Source organism: Diabrotica virgifera, chromosome 10 (genome assembly GCF_917563875.1).
Source record: "Diabrotica virgifera virgifera chromosome 10, PGI_DIABVI_V3a".
Taxonomy (NCBI): domain Eukaryota; kingdom Metazoa; phylum Arthropoda; class Insecta; order Coleoptera; family Chrysomelidae; genus Diabrotica; species Diabrotica virgifera.
The window spans coordinates 116,317,237-116,343,228 of record NC_065452.1 but is presented as its reverse complement, the minus strand read 5'-3'; the positions used below and the strand labels follow the sequence as shown (position 1 = coordinate 116,343,228).

The 25,992-nt window shown below is 31.4% G+C and overlaps 1 protein-coding gene and 1 long non-coding RNA gene across 2 annotated transcripts; both read left to right on the top strand.

Annotated features, from left to right (window-relative positions):
- Positions 1-2,588, top strand: LOC126893355 (uncharacterized). The gene is made up of 2 exons (XR_007701146.1): positions 1-1,555; positions 2,439-2,588. It is a non-coding gene; the product is annotated as an uncharacterized LOC126893355 (long non-coding RNA).
- Positions 2,589-9,918: 7,330 nt separating this feature from the next.
- On the top strand, positions 9,919-25,530 carry LOC114331944 (uncharacterized). The gene is made up of 6 exons (XM_050663437.1): positions 9,919-10,357; positions 14,041-14,155; positions 19,019-19,162; positions 20,094-20,192; positions 22,178-22,407; positions 23,951-25,530. Exon 6 carries the CDS (start codon positions 24,121-24,123, stop codon positions 25,528-25,530), a length of 1,410 nt encoding a protein of 469 aa, XP_050519394.1. The 5' UTR covers positions 9,919-10,357; positions 14,041-14,155; positions 19,019-19,162; positions 20,094-20,192; positions 22,178-22,407; positions 23,951-24,120.
- The last annotated feature ends 462 nt before the right edge of the window (positions 25,531-25,992 follow it).

Sequence of the window (25,992 nt, the reverse complement as noted above, 5' to 3'; positions counted from 1 at the left end):
CAAGTCAATCCATTTGTGACTAAATAATCATGGATTGACTTCTATTTGAAAGAATGTGTTCAATCTTCACAACTACAAATCGCAAGTGGAGTCCGGCGCTTAGGGCTACTTCCTCTTCGATATTATGTATTATACTACAGAAATCAGGAACTTTCCTTCTAAATATATGTATGCATCTTGGCCATCAAACATATTCTTCCAAACATTTTTTTAAGGGGTTACATAGGTCTTGTGGGTAAAAAAAGTGACTTTTTAAAAAAATTATATCTCGAAAACTAAAATTTATTTTTATTTATAATTGGAACATGTAAAAGTATAGTACTTAAGGTAGTCTCAAAAAAAGTTTCAGCCAAAAATATTCATTTTTGTAGAGTTTAAGTTTTTTTGCGTTGGCAGCATAACTAAGTCCAGTCTCATCTGAAATCAAAAAGTTTCTTGTAGTTTATACCTCTGGCTAGAATATGAACGAAGGAATTTAAAAAAAATGAAATTTGAAGATTTTACATAAGTTTAAACACATTTTTGACCCCAATTTTTCTCATTTTTAAAGTAGTTTTTTTTATAAAACAAAAATGACCTCATCTAATAAAAAATCCTTTGTTCATTCACTAGCCAGAGGTATAAACTACAAGAAACTTTGATTTCAGATGAGACTGGACTTGTTATGCTGCTCACCGAAAAAAAGGGCTGTTGTCGAAAAATTGCAGTCAACTCTACAAAAATGAATATTTTTGGCTGAAATTTTTTTGAGAGTACTATACTTTTACATGTTTCAATTATAAATAAAAATAATTTTTAGTTTCCAAGATATAATTTTTTTAAAAAGTCACTTTTTTTACCTGCAAGACAACAACTTAACAAATTGTTGATTTCAAATTGTAACAGTTGTTTTGCAAAGTATGCTGCCCTCTTGTATTTTCTGTGTTATCTTCATCATACAATTACTTCATCTAAAAACTTTCTGCGATATATTCGCAACAACAAAAACAAACAAAACAAAAAAAAATAAAACAAAAGTTTAACCACCTTCACACCACAGAATCAAGCAATCAAGTTACACAAATTTTCAAACACCTCACCTGACACAGCGTCTCAAGTACGATTGCGCGAATTGGTAAATATAACTCCGCACGACCACGCAACTCGAAACACAAGTACGCAAACACGGTTGCGTGAAGCGTGGCTCGCAATCGTGAAATTTACGAGACTTGCTCGACCTGTAGATTCTTGTAACCGTAATCGTACCCCCTCCTAACTGCTAAAGTGTCATGGCCGCCGTCGGGACCTATTGTGCTGACATTTACAATGTTTACATATAGAAAAGTTTGTTTTTTTCTGCTTATAATGCCGTTTTCTAAAGATATTAGTGAACAAAATCGATTTGCTAACAATATTTAATATATTTTAAATGTGCTAAAATTGGATTCAACAGCAAAAGTCGCATAAATAACATATAAATAACGAATTTGTTTACCTATTACAAATGGGGTTATGTGGTTGTAACTGTTTATTTTGGGAATAAAATGAAAATGATCAATTAAACGACTGGAAAACTGTAAGTATTACAATTAAAACATGTTTATCCTATCACAAGAGTTCACTTCATTTTAAGAAAGCTAATTATTATTATACAATAGACATTTATAAACTGCCATGTACTTTTAAGGTTACTTTTGATCTGTTTTCAAAGCTTATGATTAAATGTTACCTACCTCTTTATTAATTAGATTTGCCAACAAAAGATGCATGATTAAGGCCAAATGCAATTCCTTTGCTAAAGTCATAAAAAAAGTACCAATACAGTTAAAAAAATTATTTTAAAAAGGTCTCTCAAAAGACATGAAAATATACAACAACTCAAAAAACTAGAGAATGTAAAGAAAGCCAGGTTATTGGAAATGGAATTCCTGTTTAATTGAAAGCCACTAAACTATCCAAGACTTTTCAGAATCAAATGTGTCAACTTGTAAAACGATTCTTCTGACATTTTTAGTAAAAACCAGATTATCCTCAAGAAAAATTCTGTTTTAAGTGAAACTCAAAGTCATATATATAAATATTATTTTGTGAATGTGTCATCTTTGAATGAAACAAATTTTTTACCTAAACAATTAAATGTATGGATCTAATTAAAAACAATGCTGAATCAAGTACAGTAGAAATACAATCCTTTGAACTTCTAAATGTGATTGTTAAAAGTGTCGAGATAGCTACTGCATAGGGATTCGAAAGGGATAGACTTGTTATGAACGCACTTGATCATGTACTTCTTACTGTTATAAAGTTGAAACAAAACTTATTTTATGCTTTTTTATCAGTCACTTTTAATTGTGTATCAACTTTACGTGGTACATCGTGCAAAAATTGCTAAAATGCAAACATTATATTTATTTTCTGTGTTACATTGGATACTATGATTGAATGTCTTCCTCTTTTAGATAGTAAAGTGAAGAACATCTTGAAGTTCCAATGATGTTTCAAGATGAGATAAATCGAAATAATGGTTGTATGTTAGAAGGACAGAGAATACGAAGAAATGTTATTGCTGCATACTTAGTGTAGTGAAATACAAACTTCAAACATTATAATATATTTTTTTATTTCAAACATTTCATATGATTATGAAAGAACATCTTCCTCTTTAAAACAATGAAGAAGTGAAGAACATAATAAAGTTCCAACGAAAATGATTCCAGATGAGGAAAATCAAAATAATGGTTGTATGTTACGTGTATAGAGAATACGAAGAAATGTTATTGCTGCAAACTTAGTGTAGTGCATTAAAAACTTATTGTCAAATACAAATCAATTTATTTCATACTTTTATAATATATAGTGGTACAATTTTATATGTGTTCAAATAAAAATATTAATAAATAAAATACAATAAACACAAATCATGCATATCTTACAATGAATTACAAAATCAAAAATTAATTACAAAAATATCAAAATAAATCTAAAATATTAAAAAGTAACCCATAATTTTTATAGTACCTACATACTTTGGTTGGTACTCTAATAATTTGGAAATCCATTAAAGTTTGTAGATGGAAATTGCAGGTATCTAAAAAATATATAAAGTAACTCAACAATCTCTTTTCAATTAGGGTTGCAGTTGATAAAGATGAATGACCCTTGCTCGGGAAATCAAATGTATCTAAAAAAAATTAAGTAACAGCTTTCTAACAAAACAATCTTAGCACTAAACGGAAACAAAGATACTGGTAAGTATTAAAACATTTTTTGAAAAATCTTTCTGAAAGTGAAAATAAAGACTACTCTCTATGGGAACAACTAAAACTGGGCATGCTTTACAAAAAAATGTATCCAGAACAAACTTCTTCTCTATAAGGCAATACTACGACAAGTCTGGATGTACAGGATTTAATTCTGGGGAACTGCCAGTAACACAAATATGCAAAGACTACAAAGATTCCAATCCAAAGTCTTTCATGATGTCCGATTTTTTTAGTACCACTACCAAATATCACGCTAAACTTAAAATTCTTACAATGAAGATAGCTAAAGCTTGAGTACACATAGATATATCCAACGAAATAAATAAAAACATTTAATGTATGTAAAATGTATGTTAGTCTTCTTCCACTTGCAGAAGATATTTTCAGTTGTTTGTGCCACTGTGAACTTAAGATCTCTAATATTAACCGATGATAAATTTATGAAAACTGATTTTAAATATTAAAAACTTTCAGAGATATTTCAATTTTCGAAACATCTTATAAAAGAGTGAAAAATATTCAGAGACACCTTACAGCCATAAACCAGAGTAAAACTAAAATATTTAATGTTTTTGTATAAATTAATATTAATATTTATGAACTTTTTAAATATATCTTTAAAAATTTTATGATAAATAAAATGTTTTTGAGTAAAGACAATATTTTTTTATATGGTAATAGAAAAGATTAATATTTGAAATCATATACAGCATCACATTTTATAAATTATAATATTTTTATTATAAAAATAGTAATACAGTGTGTCTATGGATGGGGTGCCCAAGAGGAAAAACTTTTTTATTTTCAATTATAGCGAAAAATGTCATTCTTGATAAAAAGTTTTGCTTGTTCTAAAACCCCATAAAATGAACTAAAATTCAAGTTTTTCAAATCCTGCTTATTTTTATAGCCAATTTTATGTAAATCCCTATAAATTTTTGCACTAAGTTCGAAATTGTAACAATAATAACTTGGGAGAACAACCCTTTCACTTCTCTGGATTACGAAGCCAGACTTTGTCGTTCTCCTTGAATCATCCAATTATTTATTAATTAAATAATTATTAATACAACAATTTTAATAATGAAATTTATCACAAGATAAATTCTTTATTGAACGCTTAACATTGTCAAAAAAATTGACAATTCGCAAATTATTTATCGAAGTTGATAGTTACTAAGCTACATTGTGGCTTGGCAACACTAGATTATTGTTAAGATTTCAAACTTAGTGCAAAAATTTACATAAAATAGGGATTTACATAAAATTGGCTACAAAATTAAGCAGGATTTAAAAACTTGAATTTTATTTCGTTTTATGGGGTTTTAGAACAAGCAAAACTTTTTATCAATAATGACATTTTTCGCTAAAATTGAAAATAAAAAAGTTTTTCCTCTTGGGCACCCCAACCGTGGACACACTGTATATAATTATAATACTAAAGTCACAATAAAGATGCACTAGAAAGAAACAAACACAAGACATGATGAATGTTATGAGGAGCACTCACAAATCATGATTTACAAAGTTTATACATTGTAAATCATGATTCGGGAGTGCTATTTGTATCATTCAACATGTCTTGGGTTGTTTATTTCTGGTGCATCTTTATTGTGAGTTTAGTATAAGAGAATTACAAGTTTTATGTTAAATCTTCTGAATCAAATTTTTGTTAGGTATCATGTCACTCTTACTAATTTTATCCCATAAACACTTTGAAATAATACATTTTTTAGTTCCATGACTGTTATCAATTGTTGGATATCATATTGGCTACCATATTCGCTATTGTGGCTTTATTGACAGCAGCTCTAACTAATGATGATGGAGTCGATTTTCCATACTATGGTCTTAGATTGTTCAGCTATGATTGTGAGATTCTACCAGAACCACATTTACCTTGGATCTTTCTCTGAATTATCAAATGCAAAAGTTCATATTTTTTAGGGTGTTTCATACCTAAGTATTATTGACCTAAGTATTCCAGCTTGTGTCTCTTTAGTCAAATGGAAATTATTATATGAAACTCTACAAGAACACATTCATATTATAATCAATTAAGTATATTAATTTTAATCACAAATGTTTATTGGTTGAGAGAGTGACTTTTTTACTTATGCTCATTCAAATATTTTTACTATTTTCTGTTAGTTTTTTAATAGTTATTTATGATATAAGTGTTAAAAGTACACATTTAAGGCACGCATGTGAAAGTCTGCAATTCACATGAGTGCCTTAAAAATGTAGTTTTTAACACACATATCATACAATATTTTTTCTACAAACGTAATTACAGAATACTATCTACAAAAACTTTTTTCTACAACTGTGTTAAAAATTCAATTTTTAGCACTCCATAAGAGCATTAAAAATGCTACTTTAAGGCACAAGTGCTTTAAAATTTTTATGGCACTGCAATTCGTATTGACCGTATAGACAATTTTGATGTAATGTCACAAAAATATAAAAATGGAATGTCAGTCAAGTTCAAGTAAAAGTTTTTGTAGATATTGTCCTGTAATTACGTTTGTAGAAAAAATATTGTATGATATGCGTGTTAAAAAGTACATTTTTAAGGCACTCATGTGAATTGCAGAACTCGCTATCGCTCATTCTGCAAACTTTCACATGCGTGCCTTAACCCTTAAACGCCCAAGGGTGGGTAAAAAATGTCCACCTAATGCGTATTCCCTTGTAACTTATTTATTAGGTACATGTGTAAAAATTTTTCAAAAATTATTTATTGTTACAAATACAGCCCTTTATCTAATGTTAATTTGGTTTTACCGATATTTTTGAAAATAAAAGTAATATCTTGAGTTAAATATGGGTGGTCATAAAAAGTACACCTTTTGTAAAACTTGTTACTAAAGGTTTCTCTATAATTTCTCGTTGGTAGGAACATAATCCATATAATTATCGACGTATAATTACATTATCGACATAATTCTCCGCCAATGAGGAGGCTGAAAGGAAGAATGTGGAGAAAATCGACAAATTTGAATTAATGGCAGTTACTGGTATGTTAATTTTTATTTATATTGTAATTTTGTTTTAAGGTTTGTAAATTGTTTATATTAATATTTTAGAAGATGCTGTGTTTCTTAAGCATCAGATTCTTAAGTTTAATCCATTTCCAACAACTCTCAATAAATATATTAGCTATTTTCAAGGTGGACATTTTTTACCCACCCTTAGGCATACATGGGACCTAAAAAAGGTTGGGCGTTTAAGGGTTAAACGTGTACTTTTAACACTTATATCATAAATAACTATTACTTGAACTGACATTCCATTTTTATATTTTTTTGACATTACATCAAAATTGCCTATACAGTCAATACGAACTGCAGTGCCATAAAAATTTTAAAGCACTAGTGCCTTAAGGTAGCATTTTTAACGCTTGTATGGAAGGCTGAAAGTTGCATTTTTAACACGGTTGTAGAAAAAATAAATTTTATGTATATTTTATCTAAAAAAGTATTTAAGCACTTAAATATTTTTTCAAAAATAGAGTATTTTTATGAACTTCTTTAATTCTTTTTTATTTTAACTTTAATGCAATCTGTTATCATGATAACAATATGACAGATATAAAAAATGACACAGTGGGAACTACACTCAGGGGTGAGAACTCTTTACATATTTATATTAATTTAGTCTACATTACCATATTTCTGACTTTTTTACAAATTAGTAACTACTATCTACTTCCCAGTGGTGTAGAGATCTGTAACTTTTCTTAACCCTCTAGTGCCCTAGTTTGCCTCAAGGCGGACCATAATAAAAATTTCCATGCTTACTATTTAAGTATTTTATAGCTGCAATACCGAAACCAGCCTCTGGACTAGATCAGATAAGCATCCAGCTTTTAAAAGTTTGGGTGATCAGACAGATTTTTACCCTATAATTTTTAGTTTAGCATGATATTTGGTAGTGGTACTAAAAACATCGGACATCATAAAAGACTTCGGATTAGAATCTTAATAGTTTTTGCATATTTGTATTACTGGCAGTTCCCCAGATTTAAATCCTGTACATCCAGACTTGTCGTAGTATTGCCTTATAGAGAAGAAGTTTGTTCTGGATACATTTTTTTGTAAAACATGCCCAGTTTTAGTTGTTCCCATAGAGAGTAGTCTTTATTTTCACTTTCAGAAAGATTTTTCAAAAAATGTTTTAATACTTACCAGTATCTTTGTTTCCGTTTAGTGCCAAGATTGGGCGCGTTCACCAGATGCAAACGTTGGCAATCAGTTTGCGCTTTATGGTTCTGAACGACTTGCTAACGTCAAACATGTTTGGAAAGCGATCGCCATTTTTGCAAACATAAGATATTTAAGTTGAACTTTGCAAACGTGTTGAAATATGGCGGGAATTTAAATTGTATATACTGTAAAATATATTGATAAGGGTTTTATATATAAAATAAAGGCTACTGAAGACATTCTGCTACGTTATTATCTATTAAATAAATTTTCTTTTTTCCTTTAATAAAAAAAATAAATTCAAAAACGTATTTATTGAGAAAATTTATTTTAGGTTACGTTCAAACCAAGCAAGCAAAATGTCAAATTTTAACCTAAACAACCAACCGTTCAGTTCGCTGTCAACAAGTTTAGAATCAAAGCGCAAACATTTGTGAATGTGTTTGCATCTGGTGAACGCAGTCATTGTTTTGTTCGAAAGCTGTTACTTAATTTTTTTTTAGATACATTTGATTTCCTGAGCAAGGGTCATCTTTATCAACTGCTACCCTAATTAAAAAGAGATTGTTGAGTTACTTTATATTATTATATTTTTTAGATACCTGCAATTTCCATCTACAAACTTTAATGGATCTCCAAATTATTAGAGTACCAACCAAAGTATGTAGGTACTATAAAAATTATATGTAACTTTTTAATATTTTAGATTTATTTTGATATTTTTGTAATTAATTTTTGATTTTGTAATTCATTGTAAGATATACATGATTTGTGTTTATTGTATTTTATTTATTAATATTTTTATTTGAACACATATAAAATTATATCACTATATATTATAAAAGTATGAAATAAATTGATTTGTATTTGACAATAAGTTTTTAATTCACTACACTAAGTTTGCAGCAATAACATTTCTTCGTATTCTCTATACACGTAACATACAACCATTATTTCGATTTTCCTCATCTGGAATCATTTTCGTTGGAACTTTATTATGTTCTTCACTTCTTCATTGTTTTAAAAAGAAAGATGTTCTTTCATAATCATATGAAATGTTTGAAATCAAAAAATATATTATAATGTTTGAAGTTTGTATTTCACTACACTAAATATGCAGCAATAACATTTCTTCATATTCTCTGTCCTTCTAACATACAATTATGTCGATTTACCTCATCTTGAAACATCATTGGAACTTCAAGATGTTCTTCACTTCACTATCTAAAAGAGGAAGACATTCAATCATACTATCCAATGTAACACAGAAAATAAATATAATGTTTGCATTTTTAGCAATTTTTGCACGATATACCACGTAAAGTTGATACACAATTAAAAGTGACTGATAAAAAAGCATAAAATAAGTTTTGTTTCAACTTTATAACAGTAAGAAGTACATGATCAAGTGCGTTCATAACAAGTCTATCCCTTTCGAATCCCTATGCAGTAGCTATTTCGACACTTTCAACAATCACATTTAGAAGTTCAAAGGATTGTATTTCTGTAACTGTACTTGATTCAGCATTGTTTTTAATTAGATCCATACATTTAATTGTTTAGGTAAAAAAATTGTTTCATTCAAAGATGACACATTCACAAATATGACTTTCGAGTCTCACTTAAACAGAATTTTTCTTGAGGATAATCTGGTTTTTACTAAAAATGTCAGAAGAATCGTTTTTACAAGTTGACACATTTGATTCTGAAAAGTCTTGGATAGTTTACTGGCTTTCAATTAAACAGGAATTCCATTTCCAATAACCTGGCTTTCTTTACATTCTCTAGTTTTTTAAGTTGTTGTATATTTTCATGTCTTTTGAGAGACCTTTTTAAAATAATTTTTTTAACTGTATTGGTACTTTTTTTTATGACTTTAGCAAAGGAATTGCATTTGGCCTTAATCATGCATCTTTTGTTGGCAAATCTAATTAATAAAGAGGTAGGTAACATTTAATCATAAGCTTTGAAAACAGATCAAAAGTAACCTTAAAAGTACATGGCAGTTTATAAATGTCTATTGTATAATAATAATTAGCTTTCTTAAAATGAAGTGAACTCTTGTGATAGGATAAACATGTTTTAATTGTAATACTTACAGTTTTCCAGTCGTTTAATTGATCATTTTCATTTTATTCCCAAAATAAACAGTTACAACCACATAACCCCATTTGTAATAGGTAAACAAATTCGTTATTTATATGTTATTTATGCGACTTTTGCTGTTGAATCCAATTTTAGCACATTTAAAATATATTAAATATTGTTAGCAAATCGATTTTGTTCACTAATATCTTTAGAAAACGGCATTATAAGCAGAAAAAAACAAACTTTTCTATATGTAAACATTGTAAATGTCAGCACAATAGGTCCCGACGGCGGCCATGACACTTTGGCAGTTAGGAGGGGGTACGATTACGGTTTATCCCAATATTATTCCAATTTCTATTTATATCTATCATAGGCGTAACCAGGATGATCCTAAGGGGGGGGGTTACAACTACCTGAAAGTGGGGCGTTACAACTACTGGAAGGTCTCTGAGGGCTATGGTGTTAAGCGTATAGAGCTCAAAGTACATCCCAATGGGGGGGGTTACAACCCCCAAAACCCCCCCCTGGTTACGCCTATGGTATCTATGTAATATTTTTTAAATAACTTTGGTCCATTTCGTCGATTCGCCCCAACTTTTTAAATGATCCATTTCGCCGATTCAAGTTTATAATAGGCAACCCAAATTACACGGCGCAAAGTAGTGGGTCAGGATTTAGTTGCAAATATCAAAATTTGTCAAATGTCAAACAACATCTCACAAAAAACAAAAATCGCAGTCAGAAATGCAAATGCGTCTGCGTCGCGTGTTGTTTGTTTTTGTTTGTTTAAGCAACTTTAATCTAGTTAAATCTAAGGTAATTTAATTTAATCGTTTCATTGAATCGTTTAATGCTTAATAATAATACAGTGCACCTTTTGACAGTCAACTATGTATATACAATACAATGGTGTCCCTTTTATACCCCTTACCGGCTCCTATCTCATGTGCCTAGGGTATATTATCTAATTATCCTTCTTGGGTCCATCTTTTGACATAGGCCTCCCCAATCCTTTTTCATTCTTCTCTGTCTGTCGCTGTCGCTACAGTCATCCACCTAAAATCCACATGCTTCTTGATTATCATCTGCCCATCTCATTTAGGGTAAGGTGACCAAACGTCCCGAAAAAGTCTCTCGGGACGCCTAAATTTCCCGTATTTGCGTTGGGTTGATTTTATGTATCTGACTATACTTTTTCTCTTTAATTTTTCTTCAATTTCGGCATTTGTTTTCATTATTTTCTCCCTTTCTTGTTAGATTATGACCCAGTATTGTTCTCATTATTTTTCTTTCAAATTTCAGAAGGCTATCTTCCAGTTTCTTTTTAATCGTTGTTGTTTGCATCCCATATGTAAAGGCTGTATGACTCTATACATTTTCTTGTATCATTTCTAATATCGTTTCTGATATGTCAAAAAAATGCATAGTGTCATACACAGATACAAGAATTTGAGTCAGACACAGATTCTTGTACAAGAACTGCGCCAATTTCTGCGCAAAGAGCAAAAACGTAAAACCTGCTGGTAAAACATCTAAAATGTCATAACTACTTACTCATAATGGTGGCTGAAATGAAAATGGGATCATGTATTGATGAATTTATTTGTGTTTTTGTAGGTATTATTTATAAATCTTTTATTGATACTTAATATACCGTTTGGTATGGACTACTGTTCTACTAATAACCATATATTTAGCTCCTAGTAAAGTTTATACTATAAATTTAGGTTTCATGGTGCATAATTTTTTAATAGACGAAAATACAATAGTTCCTAATTTGGATCAAACTGAAGATAATTCTAATGCAAATATTTTAGCACAAATATTAAAACAAAATAAAAACACAAATAATCAACCTCAAACAGTCAACGTAAAATTCTGGTTAACATTAAAATGTTAATTAAAAGTTTATAAATTTTATAAAATCTTCAAAATCAGCTGTAGCTGTAGATGCAGTATGCAGTACTACCATAACGTGACACAGGGTGACAAACAAAATTTCGACCAATCACGTGCCGAATTTCATACAATTTTCGATACAAGAACTTGCATAGTGTCATACAGGGCACAAATGTACCTACAAGAAATGATACAAGAAAATGTATACAAGAAACGATATCAGAAACGATATTAGAAATGATACAAGAAAATGTATAGTGTCATACAGCCTTAACAACAGGTCTTTTTCTGCCTTTCAGAATTCTTTCCTCTGTTCTCTTTTTCGGTTTTCCCTATTGTTACTCCCAAGTAGCTAAAGGTGGATACAGGTTGAAATTCAAATTCAAAATTTATGGTTCTGTGTTATTAGCTATTTCTGAGTTGTTGTGTCATCCTTCATGTATTTTGTTTTGTGTTGGTTTATCTCTAGTCCTATTCTCTTCGATTCCTTATTTAACTCTCCAACTGCTTTTATAAGTGTCATCTTCGTCTTCGATATGATGACTAGATCATCTGCATATGCTACTAGTTGAAGTTGATCTGTAATAATGTTTTTATTTGCAAACTTTGTAATCCTTATGATCACTTTCAATATCAGATAAAATAGTGTCAGGGAGATAGTTGGGACCTTGTTCCAACATTCTATAGCTTGTCCATCATTTTCGTTCCATTGATTGTATCAAAAGCACTTTTGAAATCTATAAATATTAGGTTTGCTATATGGGCTGTTTAATAAAGTTATTGATCTGTAATTCACTCACTCTCGATCTTCTTGTTTTATATATAGGTACTTTAATACCTGTGTTGCAATCAACGGGTAGTCTGTTTTGTCGACAAAGTCTGTCTAATAGATACGCCGGGTAGTCTGTCTAATAGCAGGTTTATTTTTTTACATAATTCTGTTCCTCCGTATTTTAATAATTTCACTGCTATTTCTTCTTCTCTTGCTTTTCTGTTTCCTAGGTTTTTAATATTTGTTTTTGTACTTCTTCTGTGAAAATTTCTACTTCATCGTTATCTTGTAAGCCTTACTTCTTCATCACACTGTGTTTTCTTCATGTCTGTCTTTTTCAATATCCTCTAGCGAAACCAGTCATTTTTCTTCTTTTTATTTGTTGAGTTGGCCTTGTTTCTCACTATTTTGTATTCTTTACTGTTTTGTTCTGAAGGGTTGTTAATCCAAGTCATTCTGGTGGAGTGTTTTAGTGTTCTGTCTATTTCGCAGTCTTTCATATTCAAATGTAAATTGAAAAGGATTTATAGGTCCCAAATTAGCTAAAAGACCATGTTTCAATCGTCCCTACCTGTTTGGGTATCGCCCAAAACCTCCTTGGCAGTGGCGCATCCAGGGTGGTTTTGATGGATGAACCCCCTTTGCCCCAAGGCATATGAAAAATATATTAACAATATAATAACAATACAAAAAAATTTCTTTGCCCAAGCCAACCCCAGTTGCCATAGTTATATAAAATATGTTTTCTTATGAAAATTAAAATCTTTCAATTTTTAAGTATGTTACATTTTACAGACATCATTAAGTTGGAGGGTCTGAGAAGTTAGCCACATTAGATTTTCACAGAACTTTGAATTTAAGTTTGACAGTGTTGCCATGTGATTATAATGTATATAATGTATAATTCTTTGCACACCTCAAATATACAGAGAAAGCTTTGAAAACTACATTTTTTACATTATTTTATGGATTTCGCTATTTTTTAATTTATGTAAAACACGAACGAATAAATATTTGTTGTTTGTTTTGATATTAACTGCAGTTAATTATTAGAAATTTTAGATAGATTTGGCAATAGAGTCAGAACATTTAAATTTGCCTTTGCCAGATTGCACAGATGTTCTGCAGATATAAATTTATGACTTTCTTTTTATTATTTTATTATTTATTATTTGGAATGAATGTACCTGAATACTGATATGCTGTTAGTTAATGAAAAATGTTTACTTCATCAGTATGTTATTTTTGTGTTTATTGTGTGCCGTTTTTAAAATATTAAAGTGCCTACAACTATATAGTACCAGGTGAAAGTTTGTCACTGTTTTGCTTTATTATTTATACAAATCGATTTTTCATATAGATAATAATAAACTAAAAGTATATAGTAAAATCTTAAAGCAGCAGAATTTTACTTATTTTACACTTTTTAACTTTAATATTAATATTGATACTAAAATCTTGGTATTTCGACATAATTAGAGAAATTTAAAAATTTTTCTCGTTATTTTATCTACATAGTTTATGTTTTCCATGTTAATAAATAAATTAATAAAAATATATCACATGCTCTTTTCCGATTTATTCTAAAAACACATGGTAACACTATTATGCCTTCATATCCTTATATCTACAGCTAACTTCTTGGACCCTCCAATTTAATGATGTCCCATTTTACTTATTCTTACCCATTTTTAACACAAAATGACTGCTTTGTTACAAGGGTCAGGTTAGTTCTAGTTAGGTTTGGATAGGTTAGGTTAGATTAGGTTTATTATTATTATAGTGATTTATGATTATTTGTAATAAATAAATTATGTGTAATTCCCAGACACACTTTTAAACGACAGAGGAAATAATTATGTTGGAGGAAACTTTATTACATTTAAAGCCAAGAATTTGGCTTTGGTTGGACTCTGGATTGGATCCATCTGTATCTGTTTAATGTAAGTGATTTTCATTAAATTTTTAGATCTTTTAAAGGTAAAAACTGGCCACATTGTCAAGTGTAATGAAAATTTGACTTCTTGGCGTCCTCCATATTGTTTTGAAGTATTAAAAAACATGTAACCAATCTTACATATTTTTTCATAATTTAATTGTAAAAATTAGTTATATTTATTATGATTCAGTTACTTTTTTTTATTAAGACTTTAAGTATACAACTTTAAAAAGGGTAAACCCTGTAGTTAGCTGTATACCTTCCATAAAACAACGTGGAATGAAGTAAACACTTTTGTTGTATATAGGTATATGAATTTATTAAAATTCTTAAAATTTAAATTTTCGGATAACAGACGAAAAATCCACCTACCTACCTGTGACATCTTGTCCTACATTTCTGGCACCAATCTGTCTAGCAATCAGTTGGTTGTTAACCTCTCACTTGAACACAAGTACCTTGTGCAATTTTTGAGCAAGGATGAAGTACATCCACATGTTATCTTTAAAATCTTAAGACATCAACTTAATGTCAAATACTTTTTAATACATAATGTAACAATCATGTAGCTTAAAGGTTTTTACATCTATTGAAGGGGCTGGTTACAATTACTTGTACACTGGATGTAAGTAACCACATTTTCTATTTTTTCAACTGTCAAAATATCACCATTTTGCTTTTTAATTTAAATGGTTTACTTATTTCCAAGTTTACACTGATGATGGTCAGTTTGGCCGAAAACGTTTTGTACATTTTCCACTCCCTCATGGATAAATTTTAAGAATTTTAATAAATTCATATACCTATATACAACAGAAGTGTTTACTTCATTTCGCGTTGACATACTATATACTTTTGTAGCCTTTTAACATACTATTTTTTTGTTATGATTACATTTTTTGATTTTTTTTAAGTATTTCTTGATTTTTGGGCACCTTTACTAGTTTCTTAGAAAGGAAACAGTAGAATTTCAGCTTTTTTTCACCTTTCAGGCTAAGTCCATAAAAAAAATAATGGTATTTTCAAGGCCTGTCCTCTTTTTAATTTTTTTTTTCTACATTTCAATTTTGCAACTTCTTGTCTACATCCAACATCCCTCACTTTTATTTTCTCTCTTATCCACTCGTTTCTCTTTTTATCCATTCGTTTCACTTTTTATACATAGTCTTATGTGCAACGTTTGCTTTTCCATTGCTCTTTACGTTTTTATGATTTGGTCCATGTTTGCTTTTGTAAACGTCTACGTTTGGGAACCATAAGTGAGAACAGGGAGTACACATTGATTGTATACCTTGGTCTTCAGATGTTACGGATATCTTTTGTTTGAAAGATGTAGCTTAGGCCAAGTGCCGCCCATGCCAGTCTAACTATCTTTTGATCTCTGCTGTTTGGTTGTTTCTTGTTAAATTTTATAATTTGACCCAGATGTATATAATCATGAACTTGTTCTATCTAATTTTTATACAGTAAGGTCTCTTTTTATGCGGATTATTTTAATGCGATTTTGAAGTATTGAGGTTTGTATTTCATCAAAAAATTTCAATTATTAACAAATAGTATTACATTATTAACATTAACTATTCCCATCCAAATGTCAGTAATCTGGGGGTTTGCAATTCAGGTATTCCCGTTGTCACATGATGTAGCTGTAGCATGTAGCTACTACATCAATCTGAGTTTCGCATTGAAAGGTATAACCTGTAATTGTTTTGAACTTAAATTTAAATGTTTAAGTATTTACTTAAGTGTTTAAATGTTGTTGATTTCAACTTGCAGTATAATATACAGCACATTTTGATTTCCGGATTGAAACATTTAATTAAGTGTTGCAAAGTTTTATGTTCCATTAGAAGAGGTTTTTGCAATCTCAATAAGTTGTTGTTGTCTCTTATTGTTAGTCTGCGTTTTTAATTTTTCATCTTTAAGATTTTATTCGGCCCAATGGAGACAAAAAACATCAAAGACATATAATTTTTGGTGGACAAACGTCCACCATTTTATGTGATTTTAGGATACACGGAATATATCCCTACTTTTTCAATGCAAGTAAAGTCTTTTTTTATGCGATTTTTTTTATGCGCATTTCTGTAAAACCACCGCATAAAACGAGACCTTACTCTACTTACCTTTTTCTTCCCATTCTAATCTTTTAAAAGTATCACAGGGAGTGCACATTAATCTTTTGTTATCTTTTGTTTTAAAGATGTAGCTTAGTTTCCCAAATGCCGCCCATGCCAGTCTAACTCACCTTTTGATCTCTGCTTTTTGGTTTTTCTTGTAAAGTTTTATAATTTGACCCAGATATATATAATCATGAACTTGTTCTATTTATTTTCATTTTGTTCGATCCTCATTGTGATGTCCTCATCTGTATTTATTGTGATTTTGGTCGGGCTGTTATTCATATTAAAACCTATCTCTCCAGCTTCTATGTCCAGTTCTTTCATCGTTTTAAACAATTCTTCTTTTTTATCAGTTATCAATGTGATGTCATCACCGTACACTAGATGGTTCGAGCGTTGTCCACAAATTTTTATACCTTTTTCTTCACATTCTATTCTTTTAAACATATCTTCTTGTGTCACCCTGTCTTACAACTCTATTTATTTGTATTGATTTTGTTCCTTCATATACTTGTTGTCAACAATGGTTGTTTATACACTTAGCAGCAACACTTCCTTAAAAATGGAACATTTTTGATGTCTTGATTTCTTAAACCTCTTGTCCGATTAGAGTAATTTTTTAATATGTTATCGTTATAGCTTTATTCTTTAACAATATCCCTGTAATAATATTGTTTCCTAGACAGGTAAGTTATGATTGTATACCGGGCACCGGGTATACCAATCATACTGTGTTTTTTTTCTAAAAGTTCGGAACACCCTGTGGAACATTCTAGCATTTATAAAATGCTGAAATTAAAACTTACTTGCAACCTTAGGCTTTCTTAACATTTTGTTTTTTGATTCATACACTTATGTTCTATAATAAAAGAGATATGTCCTTTTATATTACAAATAAGGTTTGCTATTTGGTCTTAAACAATATCATTCCAAATCTCCAGAGCTACTGTTTCTACCTCTTATAAGGTTCTAGGAGGTGGCAAACGCTGTTGTCTTCTACCAATTATGTCCCATAAATGTTCGATTGGGTTAAGATCTAGACTATGCGGTGGCAAATACAAAAGTCCAAAGATTTACCTGTTGTAAATTTTCAGTTACAGTTCGTGCAACGTAAGGTCTTGCAGTATCGTGCATTAACTAAAAAGTGTTACCAATATAAGGAACCGATAGCATGGTAGCTAAGTCCTTCGCTATGTAAGGTCACTGCTTGAACACACTCATCGCGGGTCAAATTCCTTGTAGCATGTTCCATTTCCACCATACAACAAAAAAAAAATGAAGGATTTAAATATTAAATCTACTAATTTTTACAACAAACCAGACACGTTTTGATTGTTAACAATTTGACATTTATCAAATTGTTAGTTTATCTTAGCTTACTTTAGACTTGTTTATTAAACTAAACAGAAAATAAGGATTTATTGACAAGAAACATGGCTAGTTGTGAAAGTACCCAACTTTTTTATTTTCCAATATAAGCGAATGAATCAAAAAACAAAATGTTAAGAAAACCTGAGGCTATAGTTGGGTTTTAATTTGAGTATTTTATAAATTCTAGAACATTGCACAGGGTGTTGCGAACTTTGAGAAAAAAACACAGTCTCATTGGTACACCCGGTATACAGTGACGATTTAAAGAATAAGGCTATAACATGTTAAAAAAATCACTTAAATCGGACAACAGGTTTAGGAAATACTAGACCTAAGCAAATGTCCCATTTTTAAGGTGGCGCGTTAATTTTGCTGCTTAGTGTCTATATTTATATTGGCTATTAGGGCTGTATATATGTGGTCAATTCGGCTGTTAATCAAAACTTTTCACTGCCCAATGCTCTACAATGTCGAAAGCCTTTTCGAAATCTAGGAACGCTATATATAGAGGAATTCATTTGCCTGTTCTATAAGGATTTCCATACTTAATAAATGGTCACTTCTGCTGAATCCTTCTAAAATCAGCTTGTTCTTTTGACCGGTATCCGTCAAATTTTGTCTTCAATCTATTGGTTAAAATTTTTGTTAGAAGTTTATACATTACATTGAGGAAGGTTATAGTTTTTATATATTACCCCTTTTCTTGTGTAGGATAGGGATTCCCTTCAGTTGTTTAAGATTCTTTTTTCCTTTAATATTTTGTTAAAAAGAGAATGGAGATTATTAATTACCACTTTCTCACCATATTTCAGCATCTTTGCAGTTATTATTCTCTCTTTTTCGGGCGGTTTGTTGTTTTTCATTTCTTTCAATGCCTTTTTTATTTCTGATTTGCCTATTTCTGGCTATAGCTCTGAGTTTTTATTTTAGTCTTTAGTTTAGTTAGTTAGCTTTTAATTTCATCTGGTGGTTCTTTTTTTGTTTTACATAATTCTTAGTAGAATTGGTGTATTATATTTGTGATATGTATACGAAATGGTATATTATATATAATATGATCAAAAACCTTCCTACCATATAATGGTGTAAGGTGAATTTTATAGGGCAGGGTATACCTACGGTGACCATATATGATACTATGCGATGCAAAGTGGCCTAACCCACAATTTTGCCAAAACGCTTTTATTACATTAAAGTTATCCCTTATTTAAGTATTTTCAGATGCAGAGTGACTTAAGCAACCAATGCTTAAGCAACCAAGTATTTATTACATTATCATCTATCCTACTCCTACCAATCAAACTTTCATATGAGATGAATATGTATTGCCTTTATTTTCACTGTGATTTATTTATAATATTTTAAATTTTTAGGTTAGGAAGATGCAAAAGAAATTAGGAGATAAGGCATTCTTATGAAGTAGTAGTTGTTAGTAAGAGTCACATTGAAGATTGGTGCATCGGATGGACGCATTGGATCAACGCATCGGATGGATGCATCTGCTTCAATGTGGTAAGGTAAGTAATCTTAAAGCTATATGTAACATAATATGTTACGTAACAATAATAAATGTATGTTTGTATATTTGTTTTCTTAGTTTGTTATTATCATGTATTTTGTATTTGGTCTTTTTTATATTCAATTTTAGTCTATAATCTTCACAGAAAGTGTTTTGTTTAGTAGTGATTGGAGTTGTTCAGCTCAGAACTTGCCATAATGACAGTATCATCTGCATATCTTATGGTAATAGATCTTCCGTTAATTATTATTCCTTCACTTAGAGATAGTAATGCTTCCTCAAAAATGGTTTCACTATTTCACTATATACATTAAATAGTAATGGAGACATAATACTGCCTGCCTAATACCTCTCCTGATTTCTGAACTGGGCATTATCCATTACAATTTGTGCTCTTTGATTCCAGTAAAGGTTTGTTATTATTCGCAAGTCCCTGTTGTCTTTGTTTCTCGTCTTTAGAAGTCGGACTAATTTTTCATGTCGTACTTTGTCAAATGCTTTTTCAAAATCAATATAACAAACATGCACATCCACATTCATATCCATGCATTTTTGAGATATATTAAAATCAATGACGCCTTTCTGGTTCCTAGTCCGTTTCTGAACTCAACCTATCATCTATTCCTTCTCCCAGTTTTTTATTTATACGACTGTGTATTAATTTCAAGAATAATTTGAGAACATGACTTATTAATGATATTGTTCTGTATTCACACCACTAAATTGTCTATATACAAATCCTCTGGCAATCTTGGAGGCTAAAAATACCAATTACCTTCTGATTGTAAAGATTCTGTCATTATTACAATTGTCACTAACCTTTAAGCACCAAATTTAAGAAGTTATTAGGCATTTTGTCTATTACATATACCCATATATTATCTTGTGTATAACTTTGAGTGACATTGGACTATGTTTTTCTATCCTAGCATTCGACCTACTGATCCATTCCAACAACACCAAAAAACTGCTTACTGAAGCAATGAAGAAAACAGAAAAGACATCATTTGAAAACGTTTTTATTATGGGTGAGTACTCTTATATTAGATAGAAATTTAGTTTGTGCATTGTGTATAGTGTTTTTCAAAATTTTTGTCCTGTAACACCACAAACTACTCTCATACACGGAGATATTTGACTTTTTTTTGGGACATATTTACCCATACAAATAGAAACACAATTTTTACACATTCTGCATCTATGATCCAGACTTAGCCATACGGCTCACACACCCTCTAAGGGGAAAATTGACTCATTCCAGATACCTACGGTATCAAAAGGATTGAGCTCTGGTGGGACTCTTTCCGTGTTATCGAGCCCTAGGTGACTTGGTATGCTGGAGTTTCTCCCAGAAATTTTCGTACGCATCTGGCCGTCGCGAGTAGTTACAGCTTTCTGCATGGTCTTATAAAGGTGTTCATTTAGACCGAGCTTTTTTATGCTTTCGAGGAGGGTCTTCGGAATGACTCCAGTAGTAGACATAATAATCGGTATCGTCTGGGTACTTTGCATTCTCCATTGCCTTCGTATTTGAATTTCCAGATCTCTGTACTTGGCGATCTTTTCAGTAAATTTACTACGTAGATTATTGTTGTTAGGTATCGCCACATCAATTAGTGTTGTTTGTCTTGTTAATTTATTAACTAGTACGAGATCTGGTCTATTATGTGCCACTGTTTGGTCTGTGATTATTATCCAGATTTAGCCATACGGCTCACACTCCCTCTAAGGGGAAAATTGACTCATTGTAGCAGTCACGTTACTAATTAAATTAATTCAAGTAAAATTGGATGAATAATACCCCTCCGTGACGCCCATGATCGAATTAGAACGACTTGTTACCAGAAGAGGGCTTTCGTTCCCACGTTGTCGATGTGATCGATTTTCGATACGGACAGTAGGTCAGGTAGCTCGCCATTGATACGTAGTGATTTTTGATAATTGTGGACGAATCTGGGAAAAATATGGCATAGAAGTTAAATATTCTACATAAACATCATTGAACAACCAAGAAAAGTTACCAGTAAATCTCTAGAGGGTATTTAGGAAGCCGATTGATATAAAAGAATGTAAAAATATACCACGTGGAATTTGCCGTGAGAGAGGTAGTTTCACTACGTATCATATCCCAGGTAATATAATTAAATTATTTATTCTTATAACATCGCTTTTGGAATACATATAGGTATAGTACTCTCGGAGATCCGTGGAAAAAATTTACACCCAAAATAACAAAATTCAGTTTGGCAACACTGTGCGAATGTTGATAGTAACATATCCTTTTTAAGATAAGCACAACTGTAATTTAGTCCAAACAAATTAATATATTTTTTGCCAACAAAAATGAGATTTTTCAACCAAATAATGTTTCAAATATGATGTGCAAAATAATTTTTAATTGGGTTCTGCTAATGGGCTTGCTTTTTTTGTCATTAAAGTAAAAAAAAACTAAATTTTATTCATTAAATCAATGTTGTCCGGTTATCGTCTTAATTATTTTAACTGTACTAATATCCGTTGAGTAATTCTGAATGATGAATAGGTCGTTAAAACATTTTATCTATAGCGGCTTCTGGAATATCTTAAAAATATCGAATTTCATTGATAAAATGCGCATATTCCACCGATATTCGCTTCGACAATACATCATATTTTTTTTGTTTGTCACCAAACATATTAAAATCGTAGTTTCATGTCCTTCTATCATTTTTTGTATTCAATAGCCGGTAGTTTTTGTATCATTTTTTTTCTAAGTACAATAAAAAGTTCTAGCTTTGGGAAACGGTATATACGCGCAAGCGCAAAAATATCTTGAAGTGACACTGACTAAATTGACAAGTTTGACAAGGCATAACCTAATGTTTATTCTAATATTTATTAGTACTTTTACCTAATTAGCACTATTACCTAATGTTTTTGACAGTAATGTTTTGTTTGAGTTCGGTGAGGATGGATGTTAGCTGTTGCAATTATTATACGGAGAGGGCCTAAATTTCTCAAATGTTTATTTTAGGTTCGTCTACATTCTATAGTTGTTACAAGCTATAGTCACCTTTTGTTTTTTTTGGAATGGTTTGGATAACAATAAGATAACTCAAGCACCATTACCTAACCTTACCGTCACCAGCATAGCAGCCGTTTTTGCTTTATTCCCAACAGACTTCCAAATTCGTTGGATTTTGGTAGCGCCTTGAAGGAACACCCTTATAGGACCTTTTTTTTGTGGAAACTTCTGTTTGATAAGTTAAGTTTTTATCTATCTAAATATATTGATTCTTGCTCTCTTGTATTTAGAACCAATGTAAGCTTTTATATGCATATTTAAGTACCTATACTACATATAGTTTTTGTAGTAAATAAGGGAGTTTTGATTAACAAACTGATATTTTAAACTGAACAAACCAGGTAATGGTAAATAATAATAATAAAGAAAATTAATCTAAAATTTTGTTAAGGGAAGGGGTCATTATTTGTAGAGGTTTTAAATAAAGTGGAAAAGTTTTATGTTATAAATTTTCAAATAATATTTGTATAAAGAGCATCTGACCGTACTCATTTTTTCTTGATAGCTTTATATATCTCCCAGTGTCTGTGCGTAAACATAGTATTTACACACAGATCTGGCATTTAGGTAGTTTGGACACCTGTCAGTCCTATTGATTATTAGATTGCATAACTAACCTTAGTGTTAAGACCCTCTAGCTTTCTCACGGACTTTGATTTTGTTTTCCCTAGTACCTTTTGGCTTTGCGCAGTAGCAGTGATATTTTATTTGTTAGTGGCTGTCAGGTCGTATTCTACTTTAACACCACTCACTGTTACTGTTAATCAGTTTTATATAGATATGTCAAGTATTGATATATAATATATGTTGTTGAAATAAATAAGAATATATTTGTTGTTACTATTTTTTGCTTTTATTTCAGTTCCTACTAACAGTAACTATAGCAGCACAAGGTAATTATTGAATTTTTTTTCAGGAAATTGTATTGTCATTTATTTAGCTTATTTCTTATTGTTCATTACTTCAAAAAAAAAAAAAAAATCTCAACCATTGTTGAGTTGGCGCCCATTCTTCTTCTCTCTTTATCGTCCTTTTATATTGATCTATCTCCAGTGGTTTTATCTAGTTGCCTTCTATTATTTTTTTTATTAAATAGGTCTCATTTTATCCCTTCTTTGTTTCCATATTTCAAAGCCAGTATTCTGTGCAATAATAAAGCTAGCCCGAATCCCCACTTGAGAGTTCGTGTCTCTCCGTCAGGTTGAAGTGGTTCCTCTGAGCTAAGCCGTTCTTCATTTTATCTGAAATCTTTTCTCTTCTATTTTCACCCTCTTGCATCAGTTCTTTTTCTTCCAAATCCCAATACCCAGAGTATTGGGTTACAAATTGGCTAGACCCAACTTGGGGCTTTTTTTTGCACTTAACTTCTGAACTTATAATTTTTTTCTCATTTTTAACTTTTGGCTTTGTATCTTTGGATGATTGCATTCTATCTTTCGGTTTTATTCTTTCACTTTTAGTCGTCAGTTTAACGTTTGGTTTTGTTTTGTTTTTGGCTTTTGCACATTATCTTATATCTATATGTTAAATAAACTTGTGTTGCTGTATACTAAGTGGACTGAATAAATTGCTTAGTTTTTTTTATTAACTACATATCTATTTTGGATTAATAATAATTAAAGTAAAATATTTTAAAATTCTAAATACCTCATTATAAAGTCCGGAGTAGCATCCAAGTAAATCATTTCACTACCTAGAGGTAACATTTTTTGAAATTTTTAGGTTTCTCTGGAGTTGTAGCAGTGCATTGCATCTATTTTCACGACTGGACGGACAAACAAACATTACTGGTATAAGTATTCACTCGAACATTAGCTTGAGGACAGAGAGTAAGTTAAGCTTTTCCTACGTTATCATATCTCATTCTCAAGTATAGCTCCTAGTTGTGTAACATGTCAGCGTTTAAGGTAGAGCATCTGTTAGCTCCTGAGTTGGAATATGAGTTGAGAGTCCGTCAATTAAATGATCCATCAATATCAACAGTTGATCAGAAAAGGGTAACATTGAGAGGTGCTTTGACGCAAACTTCAGCGAACCGAAGTCATGCTGTTCTGTCAGCTTCCCATCTTAGGTTTAGTGAGGAGATTCTTGAAATTGAAGTTACTCTTACAGATCTCAAGGCCAAAATTAGTTCTTTTGTTGGTTCCTCCAGTGATACTGCTTATGGTCGCTATACTTCTCGGTTGGGTCATGTTGCAGGTAGAGTCCATCTGTTGGAACCTACAACAGAGGAAGAGGAGGCAGTGAAGAAGTCCCTTAATTTCAGGATTCTTGCTCTGGAGGGTGAACTTGATTTCAAAGTGACTCCACAAGCTCACTTCACCCCTCATAACACTAGTGTATCAGTAAACTCCTTTCCTTTCATGAAGTCTGCTCCTATTCATAAATGGGGCATACATTTTTCAGGTAAACCTAATGAAAACGTTGTTAGTTTTTTGGAAAAGGTAGAGTGTCTGCGTATAGCACGTGGGAACAGCGAGGGTGAGTGTTACTCCGCAGCTGGTGACTTGTTTAGGGATTCAGCCTTTACGTGGTACCTCAATAATCGAGGTAGTTTTGCTTCATGGCCAGAGTTAGTTGCCAAATTAAAGTCAGATTTTCTTCCTTATAACTATGAAGACAATTTATTGGATGAAATTAAGTCACGGAAACAAGCTGCCCAGGAGAAAGTCACTATTTTCATCAACGAGATTGTTAGTTTATGTAAACGTTTGGAGGTTCCTCTGTCTGAGTCACACATTGTCCGGATTATTAAGAAAAATTTGTTGCCATCTTATCATTCGAGTCTAGCACTCACTGATATTCCCTCGATTGCAGATCTTACTGAAAAATGTAAGAGGTTGGAAGAAGTTTTGTCATGGTCTTCTGACACTGTGTCTAGTGTCCCTAGTCGGTCAAATATTAGAAATCACGAATCATCCTATTCGGGCAGGCAAAATTATTCTCGTTCTTGTAATGTATCTACCTTCAACTCCAGAATTACCTGTTGGAATTGTCGTCAGCCAGGACATGGGTATTTTGACTGTTCTGAACCGAGAGGGTTGTTTTGCTATGGATGTGGACGTCAAGGAGTCCGTAAGTTTGAGTGCGAATTCTGTTCGGGAAACGACAGAAGGGGTGGGTCGTCTCCCCTGGCTCCCACTCCCCATCAAAATACAGGGAATACCCTAGAAAATCCTCAAGACCCAGGAACCAGTTTCTCGAGTCAGGAGGCCCATGCCTCAACCCCTCAAACATCCCAACCTCCACCAAAAGACAAAAGACCACGGAACGGCAGATACCAACCGAAAAGAGGACGTTAGTCGACCATGTCCTTTGTGATTCTTCTGTAGTTTCTCCAAGTAATCCCTTATCTTCTCTTATTGATATTGACATTAATTCATTATTAGTTCGAAAAAACAAGGATAATCGTCCATACCTTGAAATATCTATCTTAGGACATTCTTGTTTAGCTTTACTGGACACAGGGTCCAATATCTCTATTTTAGGTTCTTTAGGTCTGGAATTTCTCCAGAATTCTAATGTTAAGATAGGAATGGATGAGAGTTTGCAGGTGACTACAGCTGATGGTCAAGTCCAACCAATTTTAGGTCAGTTTACAACTGAGATTTCTGTTAGTTCATGTAAAAGGATGATTACATTTTTTGTTATACCTTCTGTTAAGAATTCAGTTATCCTAGGGATGGATTTTCTGAAAACTTTTAATAGTGAATTGAATTTTACTGAATTTTCTTTATCTGTCTCTTCTTTTAATATCTCTTGTG

What these genes read in the sequence shown, in the direction of transcription:
- LOC114331944 (XM_050663437.1), top strand. Translation starts at nt 24,121, where the DNA reads ATGTCAGCGTTTAAGGTAGAGCATCTGTTAGCTCCTGAGTTGGAATAT.